General features: G+C 35.6%; 1 protein-coding gene across 9 annotated transcripts in view; it reads left to right on the forward strand.

Annotated features, from left to right (window-relative positions):
* Positions 1-345: 345 nt before the first annotated feature.
* The window catches only part of LOC113052082 (dysferlin-like), a 73,825-nt gene continuing 50,167 nt past the window's right edge, over positions 346-24,003 (forward strand). For 5 of the 9 annotated variants that reach the window (XM_026216386.1, XM_026216389.1, XM_026216390.1 and 2 more), the window contains exons 1-25: positions 2,566-2,991; positions 9,358-9,413; positions 9,623-9,714; positions 10,908-11,013; positions 12,025-12,139; positions 12,319-12,536; positions 13,441-13,569; positions 13,669-13,731; positions 13,830-13,880; positions 14,052-14,082; positions 14,293-14,408; positions 14,521-14,647; positions 14,724-14,827; positions 14,914-14,982; positions 15,064-15,107; positions 15,206-15,288; positions 16,665-16,780; positions 17,657-17,770; positions 17,880-18,057; positions 21,599-21,723; positions 21,828-21,934; positions 22,020-22,215; positions 22,794-22,940; positions 23,041-23,172; positions 23,799-23,965. In XM_026216386.1, the coding sequence (XP_026072171.1) occupies positions 2,898-2,991; positions 9,358-9,413; positions 9,623-9,714; positions 10,908-11,013; positions 12,025-12,139; positions 12,319-12,536; positions 13,441-13,569; positions 13,669-13,731; positions 13,830-13,880; positions 14,052-14,082; positions 14,293-14,408; positions 14,521-14,647; positions 14,724-14,827; positions 14,914-14,982; positions 15,064-15,107; positions 15,206-15,288; positions 16,665-16,780; positions 17,657-17,770; positions 17,880-18,057; positions 21,599-21,723; positions 21,828-21,934; positions 22,020-22,215; positions 22,794-22,940; positions 23,041-23,172; positions 23,799-23,965 (2,780 nt within the window). In that variant the 5' untranslated portion in view covers positions 2,566-2,897. Of the gene's footprint in view, positions 738-2,565; positions 2,992-9,357; positions 9,414-9,622; positions 9,715-10,907; positions 11,014-12,024; positions 12,140-12,318; positions 12,537-13,440; positions 13,570-13,668; positions 13,732-13,829; positions 13,881-14,051; positions 14,083-14,292; positions 14,409-14,520; positions 14,648-14,723; positions 14,828-14,913; positions 14,983-15,063; positions 15,108-15,205; positions 15,289-16,664; positions 16,781-17,656; positions 17,771-17,879; positions 18,058-21,598; positions 21,724-21,827; positions 21,935-22,019; positions 22,216-22,793; positions 22,941-23,040; positions 23,173-23,798; positions 23,966-24,003 lie in introns of those variants that run through there. The other 4 variants (XM_026216388.1, XM_026216395.1, XM_026216393.1 and 1 more) reach the window with 3 other exon arrangements.

The raw sequence follows: 24,003 nt of genomic DNA on the forward strand, positions 1-24,003 counted from the left end.
TAACAAATTCACAATGAGGAATGTTAATACACTCAATTTCAACTGTTTAAATTAGAACCACGCATTCTTAATAAGGTCATAAAGTAGAAGGTGTAAATGATGAGGATGGTTTTAAGTTTAAGTTTAGTTTATTATTTTAGGTTTGATTCTTATAAATCGATACTGTGTTGTGCAGTGCCAGTTGTACTTAAATCTTCCTTACTGTTTTGCCAGAGGCATGAATAGCAGTGAGAGTCAACTTTCCAAAAAATTATGAGTAATAATTGCATAGACACCAAAAGTATCCTGTCCCTTTAAGAGGAGATGTATATGAGTCAGGGGCTTTAGAGCCAGCTGTGTGTGAGTGTGTGCAGTCTGTTAGAAAGAGGGGGAGCAGAGCAACCACACCAGCTACCGTCCCATCAGACTGTGCTCCTAAACGTGCAGTCTGTGGCAGAGCTTTTCTCTCTTTCTTTCTACTTCTCTCGACTATCTTCTTTCTGTCATCTCTTATCATTTTCTAGTCTTGGAGTGAAAACCAGGCTGATTCTTTGGGACTTATCTGGGATCTAGACCCCCCCAACCCCCCCCAGTGGTCCATCTCTGTGTGGGACCACAGTGCGCTGCTGTTGTCACTAGTAGCGGATCCTGCCATAACCACTGTCCACCCATGCTCCGCGTATTTATTCTCTGTGCCCAGAATGTGCTGACGCATGATGAGGACATTAGCGATACCTACTGCACCGTCACTTATGAAGGTAGGGGCCAGACCAGGATGAATGAGAGAGCAGTTTTCTGAAAGATATGTTGTAAAGAGTTTACTAGAATATTTCTTTTCTGCACAATCACAGTCATTGTCTTCTCTCACTGTCGTGTTGTCAGTCTTCCTCCTTTGCACATTCCATCAATCAGGCTATTATTGTCAAAGCAGTTGCAGTCTCTCTGTCCCACTCTTGTGTATATTTATGGGTGTCCAGTTGCACTTGGAATATGCGTGTATGAAAGAGTGCTGCAGATCTGCTCAGTGTTTCTAAGAGATGCTGTGTCATCACAGTCTGGTTCAATGTGGGGCTCCTTGTTGCTTTAGATTCAAAGCTTTTAGGGACCCATAATTCATCAGAGATGGATCTGAGGGGCATTTCACATTCATTTGATGTTGACAAATCTGACAAAGAGAATAAAACATATATATAATAGAAATAGAAGACTTGCATTTTAAAATAGGTTAAAATAGAAAACAGGTATTTTAAATTGTAATAATTTTTCTCAATAGTACTGTTTTGCTGTATTTTGAACAAATAAATGTAGCCTTGGTGAGCATAAGAGACTTTTTCCAAAATTATTAAAAGAATATCTTACCACCCCCAAACTTTTGAAAGGTAGTGTACAGTATGTCTGATCCTGACTGATCAAGCAGCTGCTTGTTTTAATATTTTCTTGCCCCCCCACCAGGAGCTCAGTCTCCCTCAGGGTCAATACCCTCTGTGTTTCTTTGGTAATGCAGTTTGTTTGCTCAATAAAGGGTTTGTTGTTACTGAATCATGAGGCAAACATATACCAGTACAGACACAAGCAGAGATAGCTATGTTAAAGTGAAAACTTTGCGCAAGATTCACCAGAAACGGTGCTTTAGGCGTCTAATGTTGCATTAACGGTCCATATTCTCTCAGAGAGGACACGAGACGAATCTACTTCATATGCTGATAATGGTAGCCTATATAGCTGAATGTTAAAATTTACTCCCTTAATATTTCTCTTGTGGCCTGAACATAGGCTATTTAAAAAAAAAAAAAAAAAAAAAACTAAATAAAGAGAAGAAACATAGGCTTTTTCGTGTTAAACAATTTTTTTCTTCTTCTTTTTTAAAAAAAAAAGTCGGTGCTTGAAATAGGCCTTAAGCTTTTTTATTGATGATTGCAGTGTTAATAATTTTAATTATAGGCAGGCATACAATTCATTGTATAATAAACCTGTATTAAAAGAACTTTAAATCTTTTTTAATGAGTGAGCTAGCCTAATCTATTTTATCTTCAGTTATGCCTATGCAGTGATGCGATAGTGAAGCTTCTGCATATTAAGCTAGTTGAAAAATGTATCTTAATGTAAAAACAAAACAAGCTTTAGGAGACAGGAAGATATGTGTTCAGGCTTCAGAAATCTGAGTCATGGCAGTAGGTGGTGCTCCTTGCCTGGAAATGTCAGCTAACAAGTAAGAACTCTACACAGAGACAGCAAAGACTCTTGAAGTACAGTATACTGACATAATAAAATAACTCTAACCAATGTTTGGAAATGCATAGATGAGGGGATTTCAGTATTTTTGTAGGCAATTAAATCTAGTGCCATTAAATCTACACTATACACAATTACACTAATTGTCACAGGATGATGTTCTTAAAAGTCCACTGAATTATACACGTTTTTAAAATGTACAGTGATTTTATATTCCTTAATGTTTTATATTACAATTAAAAGGTTATTAAGAAAAGAGAGATGATGAGAGTGAAGCACAAGTTGCAGGAAATGTTTAAATTTCCTCTTGAGTTATGGGCTGGGTCAAATGGAGAGGAAAGTGTGGTCCACAGTAAGTTTGGCTCCGTAAGTTCCTACAAGACATTCTCTGTGTACACATGTAAGAAGTGCTTGCAAGTGAAGATTGTGATAACATTTATCAGTTCGGACCCTTTATCAAGGACGCAAACAGAAATTGTTTTTTAGGATTGTGGTGGACATTTACAACCCCCCGATACGTTCCATTTTGGACATCACACCCATCTTAAGCTTTGGACCTAAAGATCACAAGACACGGTTATCTTCAGAGCAACCTTTGTGAGGGTCCTGCCGGGATCTCTCCTTCTTTTGTGGTCTGATGGTAGTTTGGCCTGCTTCTTGCTGGAGAGTTTGGGCATCAAGGCAGTATGTTGAGGTGTTTGTTACAGAGGGCGACCAATCTGAGAAATGTAGAAAAAGGGGAGAGGCATAGTGACCCACTTGCAAGCATCACTTTCAGAGGTAAGAGATGACATCAAACATGTGATTGCCTGTCCAGCTCAAGGCGTGAAAAAGCAAGATCTTTCATGAAACTGGTGCAAATGTGAGGTGAATGCAGATTTCAGTCATTTAGACTGTTGGGTACATGAATGTTATTTATAGATCATTTTAATCTCAAACAAGTATAGCAAAATTGCATTTGTTTACTAACATTATTAGTTTACAGATTGAAAGAGGTCAAGTTAGCGGGACCTTTTTTCAGTCAGTCTGACATTGTTGAAAGGGAGAAATGTAACAAATGTTTTGATAATTTTACTATAGGACGGAAGGTCATTTCAGATCAGTCATCAGTGCAAAATGCTATATCTAGACGATTTCTGGATAGATCTGAGCTTGGTTCATTATTTTATTAGTTTTTGCATTGAATGAATGAATGCGACGGACGCTAGTTTAAGACTACCTCGTAAACTAAGTGGCAGTTCCTCTCATTGTTCCATTTTTCCTGTTCCAGCGCAGGGATGTACAGGAACATGCGTTCGTGAGCATGTGGGATTGATGAGCTTGATGTGTTTTTGTATTCCGAGTATCCATGGCAACAAAATCCTCTTCTTTCTTTAAACATGGTTCTATTTGATTGTCTAAATGTTCACAAAACAAGAAGATATATTAAGACAGAAATATTTTAAGTTAGTAAACAGTAGCTAATAAAGATGTTAGTAAAGTTAAGAAAGATGAGGTTTGTTTTGAGTATGACTTTATTTTGCAGGATGCTGAGAGAAACAATGTAGTTCCTTCCATGTGTTATTTAGCACTTGGCACACTGCTTTGGAAAATATCAAGGAGAACAGAGATTTTCTAAATTTCAATTGGATACTTTTTTTTGGATACCAAGCCCACCCCTCAGAGAGTAGTATTGTTTGTGGTGCTACATTGGTTATATAGTTGATTCATTCATTCATTTATTTCTATTTAGCTATCAATTTCCGTTGTGGTGGCAATGCAACCTTTCTAATTTCTGTTGAAAATTTTCATGTATTTTTTTATATTTTATTTTATACCAGTTTTATTACAATTAACAACCGTTTAGGATAACAATAACAGCACTGAGTTTGTTTTGAGTTTCATTTGTTTTATCTGTTCATTCATACTTGATTCAATTTTGTTAAATCATGTCAAGTCACCTTTATTTATATAGTGCTTTAAACAAAAAAGATTGTGTCAAAGCAACTGAACAACATTAATTAGGAAAACAGTGTGTCAGTTATGCAAAATGTCAGTTAAAGGCAGTTCATCACTGAATTCAGTGATGTAATCATTCAGCTCACTTCAGTTTAAATAGTATCTGTGCAATCATTTGCAATCAAGTCACCGATATCACTGTAAATGAAGTGTCCCCAACTAAGCAAGCCGGAGGCGACAATGGCAAAGAACCAAAACTCCATGTGACAGAATGGAGAAAAAACCTTGGGAGAAACCAGGCTCAGTTGGGGGGCCAGTTCTCTTCTGACCAGACAAAACCAGTAGTTCAATTCCAGGCTGCAGCAAAGTCAGATTGTGCAGAAGTATCATCTATTTCCTGTGGTCTTGTCCCGGTGGTCATCTGAGACGAGGTCTTCACAAGGGATCTGTATCTGGGGCTCTTGTCCTGGTCTCCGCTGTCTTTCAGGGCTGGATCCGAGTGACTGTAGTGACCCTCTGGATACAGACTGGATCTGGTGGCTATGGCGACCTCAGAATAAGAGATAAATGGACAAATATTAGCGTAGATGCCATTCTTCTAATGATGTAGCAAGTACCTTGGGTGTTCCCTAGTTCCAGTTTACCTAATTATGCAGCCTAAAAATCCTTTAACGGATTTGGATATTAGAAGCATATTAGTGTTATGTGTAAGCCAGGTTAAAGAGATGGGTCTTTAATCTAGATTTAAACTGCAAGAGTGTGTCTGCCTCCTGAACAATGTAGGTTATTCCAGAGTTTAGGCGTTAAATAGGAAAAGGATCTGCCGCCCACAGTTGATTTTGATATTCTAGGTATTATCAAATTGCCTGAGTTTTGAGAACACAGCAGACAAGGAGGACTACAATGTAACAAGAGCTTGTTCAAATACTGAGGTGCTAAAACATTGAGGGCTTTATAAGTAATAAGCAAGATTTTAAAATCTATACGATGTTTGACAGGGAGCCAGTGCATTGTTGACAGAACCGGGCTAAAATGGTCACACTTCCTGGTTCTAGTAAGAACTCTTGCTGCTGCATTTTGGACTAGCTGGAGTTTGTTTATTAAGTGTGCAGAACAACCACACAATAAAGCATTACAATAATCTAACCATGAGGTCATAAACGCATGGATTAACATTACTGCATTTGATATTAAGAGCATAGGCCATAATTTAGATATATTTTTGGGATGGAAAAATGCAGTTTTACAAATGCTAGAAACATGGCTTTATAAGGAAAGATTGCTATCAAATAGCACATCTAGGTTTCTAACTGATGACGAAGAATTGACAGAGCAGCCATCATGTCTAAGACAAGCAAGTTTTTAGGTGCTATAATTCACACCTCTGTTTTTTCAGAAGTTAGCAGTAAAAAATGAATCATCATCCAGTTTTTTATTTCGACTATGCATTCCATTAGTTTTTCAAATTGGTATATTTCATCGGGCCGTGAAGAAATATAGAGCTGAGTATCATCAGCATAACAGAGAAAGCTAACACTGTATTTCCTGATGATATCTCCCAGGGGTAACATGTAAAGCATGAAGAGTAACAGCCCTAGTACTGAGCCTTGAGGTACTCCATACTGCACTTGTGATCGATATAATACCTCTTTATTCACTGCTACGAATTGATGGTGGTCATATAAGTATGATTTAAACCATGCCAGTGCACTTCCATTAATGCCAACAAAGTTTTCTAGTTAATGCAAAAGAATGTTGTGGTCAATAGTGTTGATTACATTATTTACGTTTTTATGGAAAGATTCTTTTAATCCCCTTATCTGTGCATGTTATATGTTATCTTGACATGGAACAGCTGTGACTTTCCTCTAATCATTACGGATGGTCATCTCTTTTTCCACGTCTTTGTCATGTGAAAAGGCTTCCCCTCATTCTGACAAAAACACACACTCTACTCTAGAGTCACTCTATCTTCTCTATAAACAATGACACAACTGAAGGAAAATCAGGTGATCTGGCCTTTATTCTGAGTTGAACAAGGATAGGTCACTGCATCAGGTCTTGGGATTGTGTCACATCTGTGTCTTTTTCTTATTTGTTTTTCATTTAGTTCCTGTAATTTGTTAGAAATACTTTTATTTTACTTGTGATTAGTCTGATTCAGAGTGATCTTGTGGTTCTGTGTGTGTACACGTGTATCTTCTGTTGTATGTGAATGTTCGGGAGAGAGGATGAGAATGGAAGACATAAAATTAGCTGCAGTAAGTGTTTTTTCCTCAGGCATGGTATCAAATACCATTTCCATTTATAGACATCACAGATGCAAATTACCCTCCCAGTCCAACTGCCAGAGTCCTTAGTTTGAGTTCTGAGTAAGCAACAAGATATGCAGACAGTGCAAGAGAGAGATACATGAGAATTTGATGGACTTTGTGCAGAATGCAAGTGTTTTTAAAATGAAAGGTATTGACAGAGGAGGGTGGACTGTTAGCGTTGCTGACAACCAACAGTTTTGTTTAGTTTGTTTTGTTAATGCTGACAATATGGCAAAATCGAAATTGTTTCAGTATCTGTATGCGACACACATCCAGTTTGTGTTTAATACAAATTGAATAGATGTATTTAGATCGTGCCTGAAACTCCAGGATCTCAGTTTTGTTATTTTTAACTCATATTTATCAAAGCTACAGTTTCCTGACTATTTCTCAGATTGTATCCACCCGTGGACTCCAATCTGATGTGTTTTGAAATGCACACTGAATGAAGCCCAGGACTTTGAGGGCCATGGTTAAGAACATTCCATCCAGTTTCTGTCATATTTTGGTGGAGGATGTCATGGCATGCCAGTGTTTTCCTCATTCTTTTGTTGTCCTCTCCTGGCTTGTACAAAGGTTTTCAGGCTACAGGTCTATTTCAGGCAGGCAAAGAGGTTTTCCCACAATGCCACTGAGCATGTCTCTGCCACAGGAGCTTGTTTTTGCTTCATTCACTCCTCTTGAAATCTCCAATCAAAACAGGAAGATAAACAGAGCTCTCAGCCTGAAACACTTTATAGCATGACAAACCAGTGGTGATTTAGAAGGTTACAATGGATACACCATGCGTACCATGGATGCATACTATTGGTAGCATACTTTTTTGTGTGTGTGACTACTGTTTGTAGCAAAAGGTTTCAAAACAGCTTGAAAAATGTTTGTCTGCTCATTAGATCAGACAAATGAGCATAGATTTTCCTTCACCAATATGGGCTCAATGTCAAGCCAAATCAGTGTCCCTGTGGAAATCTTTCAGCTGTATTTGTCAGGTGGAAATTAGTACCCATTGTCCATCTTCCTCTCACTGAAAACATTTTCAGCATGGATTTACTGGAGGCCAGCCACTGCAGAATATTACGTCAGATACACTGTCCTCGTATGACCCTTTCTGATAATACACATGATAGGTAAAAATTGATAGCCTGAATGCACTGTAAGTTGCTTTGGATAAAAGCGTCTGCTAAATGCATAAATGTATTTAAATGCAATTTTTTAACAATATGTTTTCCTGAACAAATAGTTTTCTTTTGTTTTAAAATAATTTTTCTGAATTTAAACAGTGACGCATTTGATTAAGTAAAGATTGTTTTTAATAACTTACAACCTTGCATCTAAATCAAGTTTTTGAATATATCAGGAATGCTCAGGAACGTAATTCTCATAAAAGGATTTTGTGTATGTAATTAACATCAGTGGTGGATAAAGAATCTGAAAGCTACACTTAAGTAAATGTATAGATAACTGACGATAAAATGACTTTGGTAGAAGTTGAAGTCAAGGTTTGGAATATACTTGGGTAAAAGTTTTGTGATATGTATTGTACTAAAGTATGAAAAGTATTTTTTAAATATTAAACGTACTTAAGTATTGAAAGTAAAAGTACAAGTAAATGCAAAATGGAAAAGGAGCAAATACATTTAAAAAATTGTTCTATACACAGTTTGAGCAGTGAGATGTGTTCAGTTTTAACTCTTTTTTCCATTTTATATCTTTGAGTTTGAGATAAGAGGCACTTCATCCTGTACTTAGTCTCTTTCATTCCAACATAAGAAAACATTTCTGGGTTCTCATTTGGAGTGGCATTAGGATTCATTTACTCAGTTTAATGCAGCTCAGAGAGGACATGGATGTATTACAAATGCATAAATAATGCTTTGTTTTAAAAATAATTATATTTGAAATGATCTTAACTATGAAAAAATACTTGAAAAGTGAAGTCACTGTTAACGAGTGAGTCATTAAGATTAAAATAATTTGACGCCTACAATTTAACCTTAGAATTACTTGAATTTTGATTATTCTATTTGCCCCGATATTTGCAGATTTACAGTCTGAAAAAGTTGACGGTAGTTGCCGAAAGTCAGAGCCAGTCTGCAGATTTGAGTTGACAGATTGATTCCATAGAAAATTGTGTAGAATACTGTGGTCACAGACTCTGATATTTTAGCTTCAGACTATGTTTCTATCCAGTTGGAGGATATCAAACATTGCAGGGTTACCGATTTTAGAACACATTGTTTTCATTTGTCAAAAGTCTTCTAACAATAAGGTGCACATGAGTTTGTGGAAATACTTGAAAGTCTGGTAACGTTCGTGTGTGGTCCTCAGTCATGTAATAGTGTATGATGGATAGTTTTCCTTAGTCACTATTGATAAAGTCAGTAAGTGTATGATTACTTGTGATTTAAAAACCTGATCAGACTTGTTTGCACATGAGCGAGGGTGTTTTTTAGGAGGCTAACTTTAAGCTCCAGACCACTGATTCGTCAAACATTGCAGTCTGTGTTCTTCCGACTTTATTTTGTAGTAAGTAACAAATATGGTTCGGGCAAATGTATTGGAGTAAAAGTGTAAATCTTAATTAGGAAAGTGAATGTAGTGAAGTAAAAGTGAAAGTGGATGGTAATATAAAAACTCAGGTAAAGTTCAGATTCTCCCAGAAAATGCTTAAGTTATTTAGTGTTATTAAGTATTATTAATGTAACTTTATTACATTACACCACTGTGTAACATACGTACACTACTATACACTACCGCTACCACCACCATTGGTCAATTTAATGGATTGTTGCTGAATAAAATTATTGATTTGTTTAAAAAAAAAAAAGAAAATCTTACTAAATCAAACTTTTAAATGTTAGTGTTTTTTTCTTTTCTTTTCTTGTATTTGTAGGGACTAAAAAGAAGACCAAAGTCATCAAAAATAATGTCAATCCTGTCTGGAATGAGGTTGGTTAATTGCTACAGTAACACTTTATTTTAAGGACCTATTCTTACTATTAACTAGCTGCTTATAATCATGCATATTACTAGAATATTGGATGTTTATTATTACTTATAAAGCAAATATAACCACTATTGTTACTATAATGAGATTTATAAACGTTTGTCAAGTCATTATTCTGTTCCCTTTCATCATCCCCTTTTCTTTCTCTCAGGGCTTTGAGTGGGACTTGAAGGGTGTTCCTTTAGAATCCGCAGCAGAGCTTCATGTTGTTGTCAAGGACCATGAAAAAATGGGCAGGAATAGGTAAGGCCTCTTAGTCTTTTATTCTCATTTTGTCTCTATTTCTCTTACTTTTCATAAGAGTGTACGAACGTGTCCCTCAGTATATTACGCAAAAGCAACTCCTCTGTCAACATGAAACAATTCAGCTGGGAAAGCTGTAGAATTCAAGGAATGCACCATTGTTTAAAAGACTAGTGGCATTAGTGTGGACCGTGTTAGGCCGTTAAAATGTTAGGCCTCTTATCAAGGCTGCATTTAATTTGTAAAAACACAGTAATAACAGTAACATTGTGAAATATTATTACAATTTATATATTCAAGAAACATTTCTTATTTTTAACAGCGTTGAAAACATTGTGCTGCTTAATATGATTGTGGAAACTGGGGAGCATTTGGCAGAATAGCATTTATTTGAAATAGAAATCTTTTGTACCATTATAAACTTTTCACTTTTGATCCCTTAAAGCATTCTTGATAAAAGTATTAATTCCTTCAAAAAAAAAAGCCCTACTGACTCCAAACGGTTAAACAGTTTTAGGCTTTCCAGTCTATTGTAGCCTTTAAAACATGGAACCAATAAAATATTTTAATAAAACCATCTTTTCCTCGTTGTGTTGCAAGTGTAATGAAGTCTGCATTTCTGTAGTGGACAATTTATTTGACAAAACCCAATATGTTTTAAAGGACTAAAACAGAACTCAAATAAAAAACTCAATAATCTACATGCCAAAACTGATATAATCTGTTATAGCATTATTTTATTATTTGCGTTTTGTCTGTTTGGTACTTGAGTAAACAAACGAAAACCTTACAGAGATGAAAATAGTCAATGAATGCAATATAGACGTAACACATTTGAATACTGGGTGAAATATTATCATTATAATGAAGGAATAAAGTAATAGGAGAGGAGGGAAAGAAAAGGAAGGAAGAGGGGAATGCCCACAGGAAGTGATATAGCATCAGGGTGGTATAGCATGTCTCCTCTTTCCTTTCAAACCTTATCTGAGCCTAAAAATGAAACAGAAGAACAGCAATTTTTAGAAAAGCTGGCCAGACATTGAAAAATCTGTCATTCAGGGTCAGATGCATAGTCATGTGCCACAACTGTTAAGCTCAGTAACGGTTTGACTGTTTATTTTTTATTTCTTGGCATTATCCCAATCTTAAAATAGCATGACAGTTGTTTAATAGTCCTTTGTGCATCTTTACAGGTTTCTGGGGGAGTGTCGGGTCGCTCTTCGAGATGTGCTCAACTCTCCCAACCTAGCTGCTACTTTCACTGTGTCCCTGGTGGACACCAAAAGGAACAGCACAGGGGTGCGTTTCTCTGTTCGTCACTGTTTACACTGACTTAAACGTCTATCAAATGTACTTTCACGCTAACTGACTGAACAACATACAGCTCGGACATTTCCTGTTGGTGGCAACATCCCACCTTCATGTCTACTACACTCTGAGCATCCCCTATCCGTACAGAAAAGAATATTTTCCATCATAAATTCACGTCATCCCTGTCCCACATGTGATTTAAGGTCTTATACAATAGAGTGCCACTTCCTGGCATTGTGTGTAAGAGTATATTTGCGTGTAGGTTGATGTTGAGTGATTCGGAGCAAAAAGAAGGAGAAGGAAAGGTGGAGTTGGTTTTCTTAGCTCCTTTTCATCCGTGTGCTCTTGAAATAGCTGATTCCGGAAATAATTTCAGGAAAGTACATTATAAGGTATCACCCTGCCGCCGGTCTAATCTCAAAAACAACCCCTGCATGCCCCTTTTCTTTCCCACTCTTCCCAAAACAGTTACATCTTCATTTAGAACTTTGATAATAATTTCAGAATTAATCAAGTATTTCTTTTAGGTAATTTGACATTTAGCAGATACACAAATATAAAACTCTATTAATGAACAAAGAGGGGAAAAGGGAAAAAACAAGGAGACTAGCAAAAGATAGAAGCAGCATGATTAGGTTTCTTAAAACCTTAAAGAGTTAAATAAGGTAAAACTACAAAATAGAGATCAAATATGAAGTAAACAGTGCCATTGTGAAGTATTATAATTTTATATAATATATTAATATTACATTGTAAAATGTCATTTATTACTGTAATGCCAACATGACCCTTCAGAATTTCTTCTGATATGGTGATTTGCAGCTCAGGAAACAGTTCTTCTTATTATTAGTGTTGAAAAACAACTGTGCAAATAGCAAATATATTTTTTTGGAAGTAGATTTTTGTTGCAGATTTTTATATTGTTGCATCATTGCAAATCTTTTCTTCACTTTTTCTGAGAAATGTCAAAACATCTCCAATCTGTGTTCCCTCTTCCAGGCCACAGTAACCCTGCAGGTTTCCTACATCCCTCCTCCAGGGATGGCTCCCATCTTCCAGCCTCCTCCACAGCCAGAGGCCCAGCACACCCCAGTGGAGCTGGACACAGTTACAGGTCAGTCTGCTAGCACAGAAAATACAGTAGCTCCCATTCATACACACATGTGCTGTGAGATCCCTGTTAAAGTATGCCTAAAATAGATTTCACTAATAATCTAGTTGTCATCTGAGGGCTGCATCAATTTGATTACACATTTGTGTGATGTGATTCATCTGAATTGTGTATACATGTAGTTTTCTCACTGGACACTATGGGCGAGGAGGACACTGAGAGCATGCTGATGATGGAGGTGGTGGAGGAGCCTGAACCTGTTCCAGGGCCCCAGGGACAGGACACTGGGACCCCTACAGCACCACCCAAAAAGGCTCCACCAAACTTTAACCATGGCCTTAAGAAAAAGAAACGCAACAACAACAAGTCCCCCCTGTCAGACAAACCACAGGACCTCCAGGTGTGTATGTGTGTGTATTTTTGTGTGTGTGTGAAGCCACCGTTTGCTTTGTCTTGTCATATGCCATCATATTTCCTCAAATAAATGTTTTTGTATATCTCCGTCATTCTGTTATTATGCTGCAACAAAAAATATCTTGAAAATAAGATGTAATAAGTTGATTAATAGTGGTTAATTATATTTATCTGTATTAAATGTCAAACCTTTTCCACTGGATCCCCTTAAATGTTCATGCTGCACGTCTGCTTTTAAAAGAGTGCCACCTTGTGGCAATACAAAGTAGGTGAAGTAAGTCAAAAATGTATTTTGGCTTCAAATTGGTTTATTTGCTCCAGGCAGGACAATGTATCCTGCATGTTAATTAAACACATGTCTGAGCACAATTTTTAGAACAGATCCAAGAATAAGGAAAAGTTTAATTTGGATTTGAAGAAAATACATAAAGTATACTTAAAGTACTGTATATTTAAGCCATTAGTTCTCATCTCAGCCGGATGATTTGTCAAGAAATTTGCTGAATGATATATTTAAATAAATAATAAGATCCAACTAACAAAACAATCTATCATTTGACAGAAAAATAAATACCTTTAGGAGGAAGTAGAAAATTCTTATTTTTATTTTGTTTTTGATGTTAAAAGCTGTGCATCTAATCAAACTCTTGGTGTAAATACATTTTTCATTTGATAGAGGCTTGCTGAATTAGGCAGATTCCAGCATGAAGATGACATGTCCTTGAAGATTTATATCATTAATAATAATAATAAGAAGAACAATAATAGAAACGTTTATATAGATGGATAATAGGTGGTTATATCCAAAGATGCTTTAATTTCCTATTAAATAATGTCATCATCAATGACTGTAATTATAGAAACATTAATTCAGTGTATGTTGAATCAAGGTACGGCTGCGCATCATTGAGGGAAGACAGCTCCCTGGTGTCAACATTAAACCAGTTGTCAAGATCACAGTTGGAGGACAGACAAAGAGAACACGCATCAAGAAGGGCAATAACCCATTTTTTGATGAGGTCACATTTTTTTTTTTTTTTACTGGGGGAATAAAAAAGTTATAAATAAATGTATATACTCAATAAATTTAATTGCACGCATATATTCTTGACTTTCAGACTTTCTTTCTAAACTTCTTTGAGAAACCATCAGATCTTTTCGATGAGCCTATATTTATAACCGTAAGTTATATTATTATCATAATGAATGTAGTTGATGTTACTGTTTTCATTTAACAAAATCCTTCAGCTGTCTTTTTCTTCTCTATGCCCCTTCCCAGGTATTCGACTCCAAGTCACTACGGAAAGACTCTTTCATTGGAGAATTCAAGGTAGATTTGCTCATATTTCTTATTTTTCTTTCCTCATTGTCTGCGTTTGGTGGTTTTTTCTCATTTCCAAAGAGTTCCAGAATTTCTTTAGTATTTTTTTTCTTTAGTGGTCACAGGCATGTGTCTGTGCTAATGATAGTGCTGATTTTGTTTCATTGTTCTATCTTTCAGCTGGATGTTGGCACGGTGTATTCTGAACACCGTAAGTACCTCATAGTCGTAATGTGATATTAATTGCTCTTTTCAAAAGCACCAGTTTGATTGCGTCTCAGAACAAACTAAACTCTAGACCTGGACACTGTCTTAAATATCAGTTTTGAAATTCAATTAGTCTTGTTGCCTCTAAAATTGAAGCTAAAGAGCCCCACAGTGTTTTATATTTAAAATGATTTTTTTCTGTTCCACTGAAAAGGACATGCTATTCTCAGGAAATGGTTGTTGCTGGCAGACCCTGATGATCTTTCTGCAGGGGCTAGAGGTTATTTAAAGGTCAGCATGTTTGTGCTGTCTGCAGGTGATGAACCTCCGGTAAGTGAGAGATGGATCGTGCATGATTCGGCATTAAAAATAATAATAATAATAATAATAAAACCTGATTGCATTGTTTTCTTTTTTGAAAAACACCAATGTTGTATTTCAGATGGATAAGAAACAGGGCCTGGAAGAAAAGGAGGATATAGAGAGCAACCTGTTGAGACCAGCTGGTCTTACCCTGACAGGAGCCACGTTTACCCTCAAAGTGTACAGGGCAGAAGACCTGCCTCAGAGTGAGTATCAAACACGTCGGTGTGTAGATGAGTGCGTTCTCTGATTCATCTCTTAATCTGCTCTTTCCCCGGATAGTGGATGAAACTCTTATGGATAGTTTCAAACAGAAATTTGGTGTTGAAACTAATCAAAAGAACCTGGTGGATCCATTCGTGGAGGTCAACTTTGCAGGAAAAACGGTACTTCTGCTTCTGTAATTGGTTTAATCATGAGGTATTCATTAAGTTGCTGAAGCGAAACTGACATTATATTCATATATCTCTAGATCAGTAGCAAGATTCTGGAGAAAAACGCCAACCCTCAGTGGAACCAGAGCCTCACGCTACCCATCAGGGTAAAGGACATACACTCACCTCGCAGAGCAACATAACACGTCCTTCATTAGATCTATTAGTAAGTTTTTTTTCCTCTCCAGTTCCCATCCATGTGTGAGAAGATGAGGTTACGGATTTTAGATTGGTGAGTTAAAATTATCTTCCTTATATATATATATATATATATATATATATATATATATATATATAACTATACTTATATATAACTACTTACTCTCTTAGGGATCGTGCTAGCCACAATGATGTTATTGGCACTACACACTTATGTATTTCCAAAATCTCAGCCCCTGGAGGAGAAATTGAAGGTAGGCTGTGTTTTGTAATGTACACATTGTTAGTTTAAGGCTGTTTTCACTGTTTTGCTTTACAGCTTTTGTACTCTCTATACCAGTGCTCCTCAACCTTTTTAACTCCAGGGTTCACAACAAATGCATTGCAGAATTCTGAAATTTACAGAGCCAGATGTCATTTGGGGTTCCCAGTCTTTTCTTACCAGTATTTTTTTAATTACTTTTCCAGTCAGTTTCCTAAATAAGGATTTAAAAAAAATAGTTTTTATTCACAATTTCTACCTGATAAAATATTTTAGAGCATGGCGTAACTGGAACAGTGTATATTCATTATAAAATTTCCATAGAGTTTAAAGACTTTGTGCAATCACATTTTTGGCATTAGGCTACCTCATCAAGGTTTTTTGCAGGACTCTATGAACCCTGGTTCTTGAAAGATGAAAGAGGGTTCACCTGTTGAGGGGGTACATTTTTGTTTTATTTTCATGCTTATTTTAAATAATTTGTAAGTCATCTTGACATCCCTTTGGAAGTTTGTTGAGGCCCCTTGGTGGGCCCCAGCCTCTTGGTTGAGAACCACTGCTGTACTATTTAAAGAATTTATGAAGAAAGTGCATTATTTTTATGCACAACTAAAAACATTAATTGAAAGCGAAGTGGCGTGATGTGGGGACAAGCATGGTGTCCCATACTCTTATCCCATCCAAGTGCACACACACATCAGTGAGAAGTTGGGGGTTCGGTACCTTGCTCAAGGGCATCTCAGTCGTGGTATTAAGCGTGGAAGAGCGCGCTGGTCATTCACTCCCCCAATCTACAATCCCTGCTGAGACAGAGACTCAAACCCGTGACTAATGGGTTATAAATCTGACTCTCTAAAGTCTAACCATTTAGTCATGAATGCCTAAACATAACTGCTGAACAATGGTAGATTGTCAGTTCCCAGAGCAAAAGCTTATTACAGTCAGTCCTTCCCAAAACTTATATCAGTGGTTGAGCCAGAATTTTACATGTCGATTCTCTCAATCAAACAGCAGTGGTATTTTAGCCTTATTGTGTCTCAAAATTGTTATTTCTCTATGCACTCAGATGAGTTTCCTCCCAGGACCTTTCACATCACCAGTATGTGTGTCTCTCTCAGTTTGTGCGCTACCCTTCCTGTAGATCACACCTGTCAGGTTTAGACTGATATTGGGCTGTAGTACTTTGTTGCATATAGCTTTATTCTGCTGGCCTTTAGAGAAGTTTTTTTCCATGACTAAATGGAACTGTATTTGCCACTGATTCTATGTCAAGAAGCAATGTGTCAATATGGCCATTCATTTACATGTACAATTTCCATTGTATTTTTACTGTCTAAATCTGGCTGTTCTCCATTTTATGTCAATAAGTGGATGACAATATAGGCTTTCTTCCGACCTTTGGCCCTTGCTACATCAACATGTATGGGAGCCCCCGAGAATTCACAGCCTTCTCAGACCCACATGAGGCACTAAACATTGGAAAGGTGAGATTTACTATTATTTTACTATATATATATATATATATATATATATATATATATATATATATATATATATATATATATATATATATATATATATATATATATATATATATATATAAATAAATATATATATATATATATATATATATATGTGTGTGTGTGTGTGTGTGTGTGTGTGTGTGCATAAACAATTGATACAGAGTTTCTTAGAGCTTGTTTAACACATTTTTATATTAACATGTTATATAATAATTTTTATATTAAATATTTTATATTTATTTTTTAATGCTTCCAAAGCGTTTCACTGTATTCATTTTCTAAATATAATGTTTTTGTGTAAACAACTATTAATATTAATATATTTTCATATTTTTATGTTTCTAAACACCAAAATTGTTCCACGTATTCTATTTTTCTTTTACTTATTTTAGAATGCTTACGTTTTTTTTCTCTTATTTTTATTTCTTATTTTTTTGTCTTAATTCTACTTTCTTTCTTTTTGTTGTTTTATGCTCTTGTTACTTCTAAATTCAAAAATGCTGTAATGATAAAAATAATTAATTTCTTTTTTGCATAATCAACTTTTTATTCACATTTTTATGCGTTTAAACATCTCAATGGTTTTACTGAATTACAGCTTTCTTTTTTTGTATATACAAATATTCTTATTTTAATTTGAAATCTTGTTTACATGTTCCTTAAATCTAACTTGCAATACCTAGGAAAGTGGCATAGCATACCCAGGGTCCCCTTTATCTGATATTTGTCTGTACTTATAGATGACTTCAAACACCTAGCTAATTTAGTTTGATTATTGATTTGTATTCGAACTATTTTAGGAATGAAGTTATGATGAGTGTGTGTGTTTTGACACAGGGAGAGGGTGTGGCCTATCGTGGACGTGTGCTGTTGGAGGTCATCACAAAGCTGTCTCATCAGGTGGAGCAAAAGGTTGAGGACATACACCCTGATGACCTGCTGGTGGTAGAGGTGAGATCACAGATATTCTGGCTGGGTTTGGCACCAGACGTGGGATCTTGTGCCACAGGATAAATCAATTAATAGAAGTGAAGGACCTCTGTTGTATTGTGTCATACAGAAATTCATGCGGAAGAGGAAGTACTCCCTGTTTGCTGCATTCTACTCAGCCACGCTTCTTCAAGATGTGGATGATGCAGTTCAGTTTGAAGTCAGTATTGGCAACTACGGCAACAAGTTTGACAACACCTGTCTGCCCTTGGCCTCCACCACTCAGTTCAGCAGGGCCGTGTTTGATGGTGAGAAACCACCAGAGATTTATACCTGAAAATGTTCAGATTTCGGCTAAACAATTTACATACATATTGTAATGCAAAAAGTTATATATACAGTACAGACCAAAAGTTTGAAAACATTACTATTTTTAATGTTTTTGAAAGAAGTTTCTTCTGCTCATTAAGCCTGCATTTATTTGATCAAAAATACAGAAAAAATGTAATATTGTGAAATATTATTACAACATAAAATAATTGTTTTTAAATTTATTATACTTTAAATGATCATTTATTTCTGTGATGCAAAGCTGAACTTTTAGGATCATTATCACATGATCCTTTAGAAATTATTCTAATATGATGATTCATTATCAAAGTTGGAAACAGTTCTGCTGCTTAATATTTTTTCAGAACATGTGATACGTTTTAAGGATACTTTGATGAATAAAAGGTAAAAAAAAAAAAAAGAAGAAGCTATGTTTTTAAAATATAAATATTTTGTAATAACAATATACACTACTGGTCAGTAATTTGGGGTCAGTATTTTTGTTTCTTCTTTTTAAATAAAATCAATACTTTTATTCAGCAAGGATGTGTTAAATTGATAAAAAGTGACAGTAAAGAAAATATATTATTAGAATATATATTATTAGAGTGTTTTTTTTATTTTGAATAAATGCAGTTCTTTTTAACCTTTTATTCATCAAATATATTAGACAGCAGAACTGTTTCCAACACTCATAATAAATCAGAATATTAGAATGATTTCTAAATGATCATGTGATAGACTGGATGACATGTGACACTGAAGGCTGGAGTAATGATGCTGAAAGTTCAGCTTTGCATCACAGGAATAAATTATTTTTTTAAAGTATATTCAAATGGAAAACTATTTGTTTTAAGTTGTAATAATATTTCACAATATTACTGTTTTTTTCTGTATTTTTGATCATATAAATGCAGGCTTGATGAGCAGAAGAAACTTCTTTCAAAAACATTAAAAATGGTAATGTTTCCAAACTTTTGGTCTGCACTGTATATATATATATATACAGTGGGGCTCGAAAGTTTGGGCACCCTTAGCAGAATCTGTGAAAATGCGAGTAATTTTCAAAAAATAAGAGAGATCATACTAAATGCATGTTATATTTTATTTAGTACTGTCCTGAGTAAGATATTGTACATAAAAGATATTAACATTTAGTCCACAAGACAAAAAAATGCTGAAATTATTAAAATAACCCCCTCAAAAGTTTGGGAACCCTTGGTTCTTAATATTGTGTTCTGTTACCTGATGATCCTCGACTGTCTTTCTGTTTTGTGATGGTTTTGCACGAGTCCCTTGTTTGTTCTGAACAGTTAAACTGAGCAGCGTTCTTCAGAAAAATCTTTAAGGTCCTGCAGATTCTTCAGTTTTCCAGCATTTTTACATATTTGAACCCTTTCCAGCAGTGACTTTATGATTTTGAGATGCATCTTTTCACACTGAGGACATTTGAGGGACTCAAACACAACTATTTAAAAAGATTCAAACATTCACTGATGCTCCAGAAGGAAACAAGATGCATTAAGAGCTGGGGGGTGAAAACTTTTGAACACGATGAAGATGGCCAAATTTGTCTTATTTTGTTGAAATATAATTTTTTTCCATTTAGTTCTGCCCTTCGTAAGCAACAGAAGATACTTGTATGTTTCCCGGTACACAAATTAAGTACAATTTACCTTGATCTTCAAATTCCAAAAGTTTTCACCCCCCCTTAATGCATCTTGTTTCCTTCTGGAGCATCAGTGAATGTTTGAATCTTTTTAAATAATTGTGTTTGAGTCCCTCAAATGTCCTCAGTGTGATAAGATGTAACTCAAAATCATAAAGTCACTGCTGGAAAGGGTTCAAATATGTAAAAATGCTGGAAAACTGAAGAATCTGCAGGACCTTAAAGATTTTTCTGAAGAACGCTGCTCAGTTTAACTGTTCAGAACAAACAAGGAACTCATGCACAACCATCACAAAACAGAAAGACAGTCGAGGATCATCAGGTAACAGAACACAGTATTAAGAACCAAGGGTTCCCAAACTTTTGAGGGGGTTATTTTAATAATTTCAGCAATTTTTTTGTCTTGTAGACTAAATGTTAATATCTTTTATGTACAATATCTTACTCAGGACAGTACTAAATAAAATATAACATGCATTTAGTATGATCTCTCTTATTTTTTGAAAATTACTCATATTTTCACAGATTCTGCAAGGGGTGCCCAAACTTTCGAGCCCCACTGTATATATACACCGTATTTTCCGGACTATAAGTCGCACTTTTTTTCATAGTTTGGCTGGTCCTGCGACTTATAGTCAGGTGCGACTTATTTATCAAAATTTATTTGACATGAACCGAGAGAAATGAACCAAGAAAAATGAAACAATAGAAAACATTACCGTCTACAGCCGCGAGATGACGCTCTAATGCTGCTCTGTGCTCCTGTGGTCTACACTGAAGACATAGAGCGCCCTCTCGCGGCTGGAGACGGTAATGTTTTCTCTTGGTTCTTGGTTCTAAATAAATGCGACTTATAGTCCAGTGCGACTTATATATGTTTTTTTCCTCATCATGACGTATTTTTGGACTGATGCGACTTATACTCAGGTGCGACTTATAGTCCGAAAAATACATATACATATACATATACATATACATATACATATACATATACATATACATATACATATACATATGTGGTGAATAAGTAGTGACATTTGTTGTTCTTTTAAGTTTTTATGTAATTTTACTTATAAATAACAGGTGGATATAAATTACTGATTGTCAGTAAAAATGTGTTATATTCCTCCTATTAATTTACTAAATATCCTCTAGAGTAATCCGAATCCTTGAAATACTAATATCTTTTTAATCTGGTGCTTTTAATGGGTAATATATTAACTTTAAAAAATGTAGGGTCAGTATGTTTTTATAATTTTATTTATATACTTATCCATCAAGAACGCATTTCATTTTAAAGTTTTATAAATTTCAAAACTTTTATGTTGCAAAAAAATAATTTCAAATAAATGCTGTTTTTTTAAACATCCTATTCATCAAAAAAATCCTGAATCCTGAAAAATGTATCACTGTTTCAACAAAAATATATAGCAGCACAAATCTTTACAATATTGATAATCATAAGAAATGTTTCTTAAGCACTAAATCGGCATATAAGAATGATTTTAATGATTCTGAAGGATCACGTGACACTGAACACTGGACTAATGCTTGCTTGGTCTTACCACCATAGGGAAATAAAGACATTATAATATATGTTAGTATAGAAAACTGTAAATTTAAATTATAATTGTACTTTTACTGTTTTTATTCTATTTTTGATCAAATATAGCCTACCAATTTGAAAAAAGCTAAATAGTAAGATTGATGCTTTGTATTACATCAAATGCATAAATACATCAAATGCATTTCGTTTTAAATTGTTATTTAGATCTCAACATCTACTCACAAGCCAATGAGTGCTACTCAAGTATCTAACATGACTTCCACTGTTTTACATTGTTATTTAGGCTGCCATTACTACTACCTGCCATGGGGAAATGTGAAACCTGTGGTGGTCTTGTCTTCAGAGTGGGAGGATATCACTCTTCGCATAGAGGCCCTAAACATGCTGCTCAGCATAGTCGACCGATTGGTGAGGAACATTTAACATATGGCTCCAATCAACACTTGAAAATATATCAAGGCACAATCAGTTGTAATTGTATTTCCTAATATACTTTTTACTGTTCATAATAGGAGTCAAACCTTGAGCAGGTACAGTTGATGCTCAAAGCAAGTAGCGATGAACAGGAAGTGGAGCAGAAGGTTATCCAGCTGCTTGATGATGTCCTAGCCGACTGCAGGTTCTGATGCGCTTTAGTGTTTTGTAAAGCCATATCACTTTCACTATGTCAAACTAAAGCACCTCTTTGTGTGTATGTGCTGTAGTGAGGAGCTTCCTGAGTTGGATAAATGGCCTTGTGTGACTGCGCTGGATAAAGCTCTGAGGAATCTGCGCAAGTTTAACATGCAGCAGATAGTGCAGGGGGCTCTGGCGCTCAAACACGGACCAGAGACCGAGCTGAGTGCAGTGTTGGAGCAGGTGGAGGACTGGATCCAGAGACTCCGCCACCTTTCTGAGGAGGTGAAAGAGATGGGGCCTTAATGTCTAAAGCTCTGCTTCCACTTGGTATTAAAATGCGTTTAGGGTGACTCAATCACAAGTGGTCAGCTGGTCTTAAAGGGATAGTTTACCCCAAATTAAAAATTCTGTCATCATTTGCTTACCTTCAAGTTGTTCCAAACCTGTATGAATTTCTTTCTACTGTTGAACACAAATTAAGATATTTTGAAGAAAATAAACAAAGAGTTTATGGTAACCTTTGACTTCCATAGTATTTTTTTAAATCTTAACTGTTAGGTAAGTGGTGGGGTCTTTTGTGCATTTGTCGAATCTACAATACGAAAACAGTGCTGTCAACTACATTTTTGACTGCTTCTGGAAGTGGTCAATAATGGACAAGCTCAAAACCCTTTAGATCCCATTCGTATTTAGTGTTGTCCACTTGTGATTGGTGCAGTGAAAATGTATCTTCACACCAGTTGCAAACAGGGTCTAAATTACCTACACTCTTTTTTTTTTTTTTTTGTGCTACTTACACATGGTTCAAATAGTGACTCCATAAATAATAAAAAAAATGTTTTAACCTTTCTTTATTTCAGCCCCAGAACAGTCTGCCAGATATAATAATCTGGATGCTTCAGGGAGACAGACGAGTGGCCTACCACAGAATCCCTGCTCATCAAGTTCTCTTTTCCCATGGTTATTGCGGAAAGCATTGTGGCCAACTTCAGACGGTTTTCATGAAGGTAAACACACTATTTGGGATGCAAAGCTACAGTACAAATGATGAATGGAACTGCAGGGGCATGGATAAATCACTATCTCTGTGTGTAATGTTGTGCCCAGAATCCACAGGAAGATGGGGGATATAGTAAGATCCCAGCTCAGCTCGGGGTCAAGGTGTGGTTCGGACTGACTGCTGATGTCAAATCCTTTAACCAGTTTGCAGAGGGCAAACTCTCTGTGTTTGCAGAAACGGTGGGTTTGATATTCCTTCAAATATTAGAATTAGTTTTGTTTCTTCATCTATTGCCACTTTTGCTGTGGACTTTTAGTTAATAATGTCTCTTAAAATACATTTCACACAATCACTAATTACTCATTTGTCTATTAACAATGTCCAACAGTGTATATACTACTTATTGATATAGAAATCAATTTCACAATAATAATAATAAAAACTGAAACATTTTATTGCACTTTTTTTTGAAGATGATCATTGTTTTAAATGTGCAGTAAGTAATTGTAAAACAATCTATTATAAATCATGTACATTTTATATGAAAGATTAGTATTTGCTGCTCTTTTAAACCTATTCGTTAAAGAATTTTGAACATCACCGTTTACACAAAACTTCCGTTTACAATATTGATATTAGCAATAAGTGTTTTTGAGCAACAAATAAGAATATTATAATAATTTTTGAAGGGTCATGTGACACTTATGACTGGACTAATTACATAATAAATTCAGTCTTGCCTTCAAAGGAATAAATTAAATTTTAAAACTGAAAAACAAAACGTTTTTCTTTTTTTTTTACTCTATTTTTAAATAATTGCAGCATTGTTGAACATAAGAGTGATTTGTTTATATTTCATATTCAGTATGAAAACCAGACTAAATTGGCTCTGGTGGGGAACTGGGGTACGACGGGTTTGACATACCCCAAGTTCAGTGACGTGACTGGCAGAATCAAACTCCCAAAAGAGTGCTTCAAACCCCCTCCAGGATGGAGCTGGACAGGAGACTGGTACGTCAGCCCAGAGAAAACGTGAGTACCGTCTTTATTATTATCATTATCCGTGATAT

The sequence above is a fragment of the Carassius auratus genome, chromosome 32 (genome assembly GCF_003368295.1).
Source record: "Carassius auratus strain Wakin chromosome 32, ASM336829v1, whole genome shotgun sequence".
In the NCBI taxonomy this organism is placed as follows: Eukaryota; Metazoa; Chordata; class Actinopteri; order Cypriniformes; family Cyprinidae; genus Carassius; species Carassius auratus.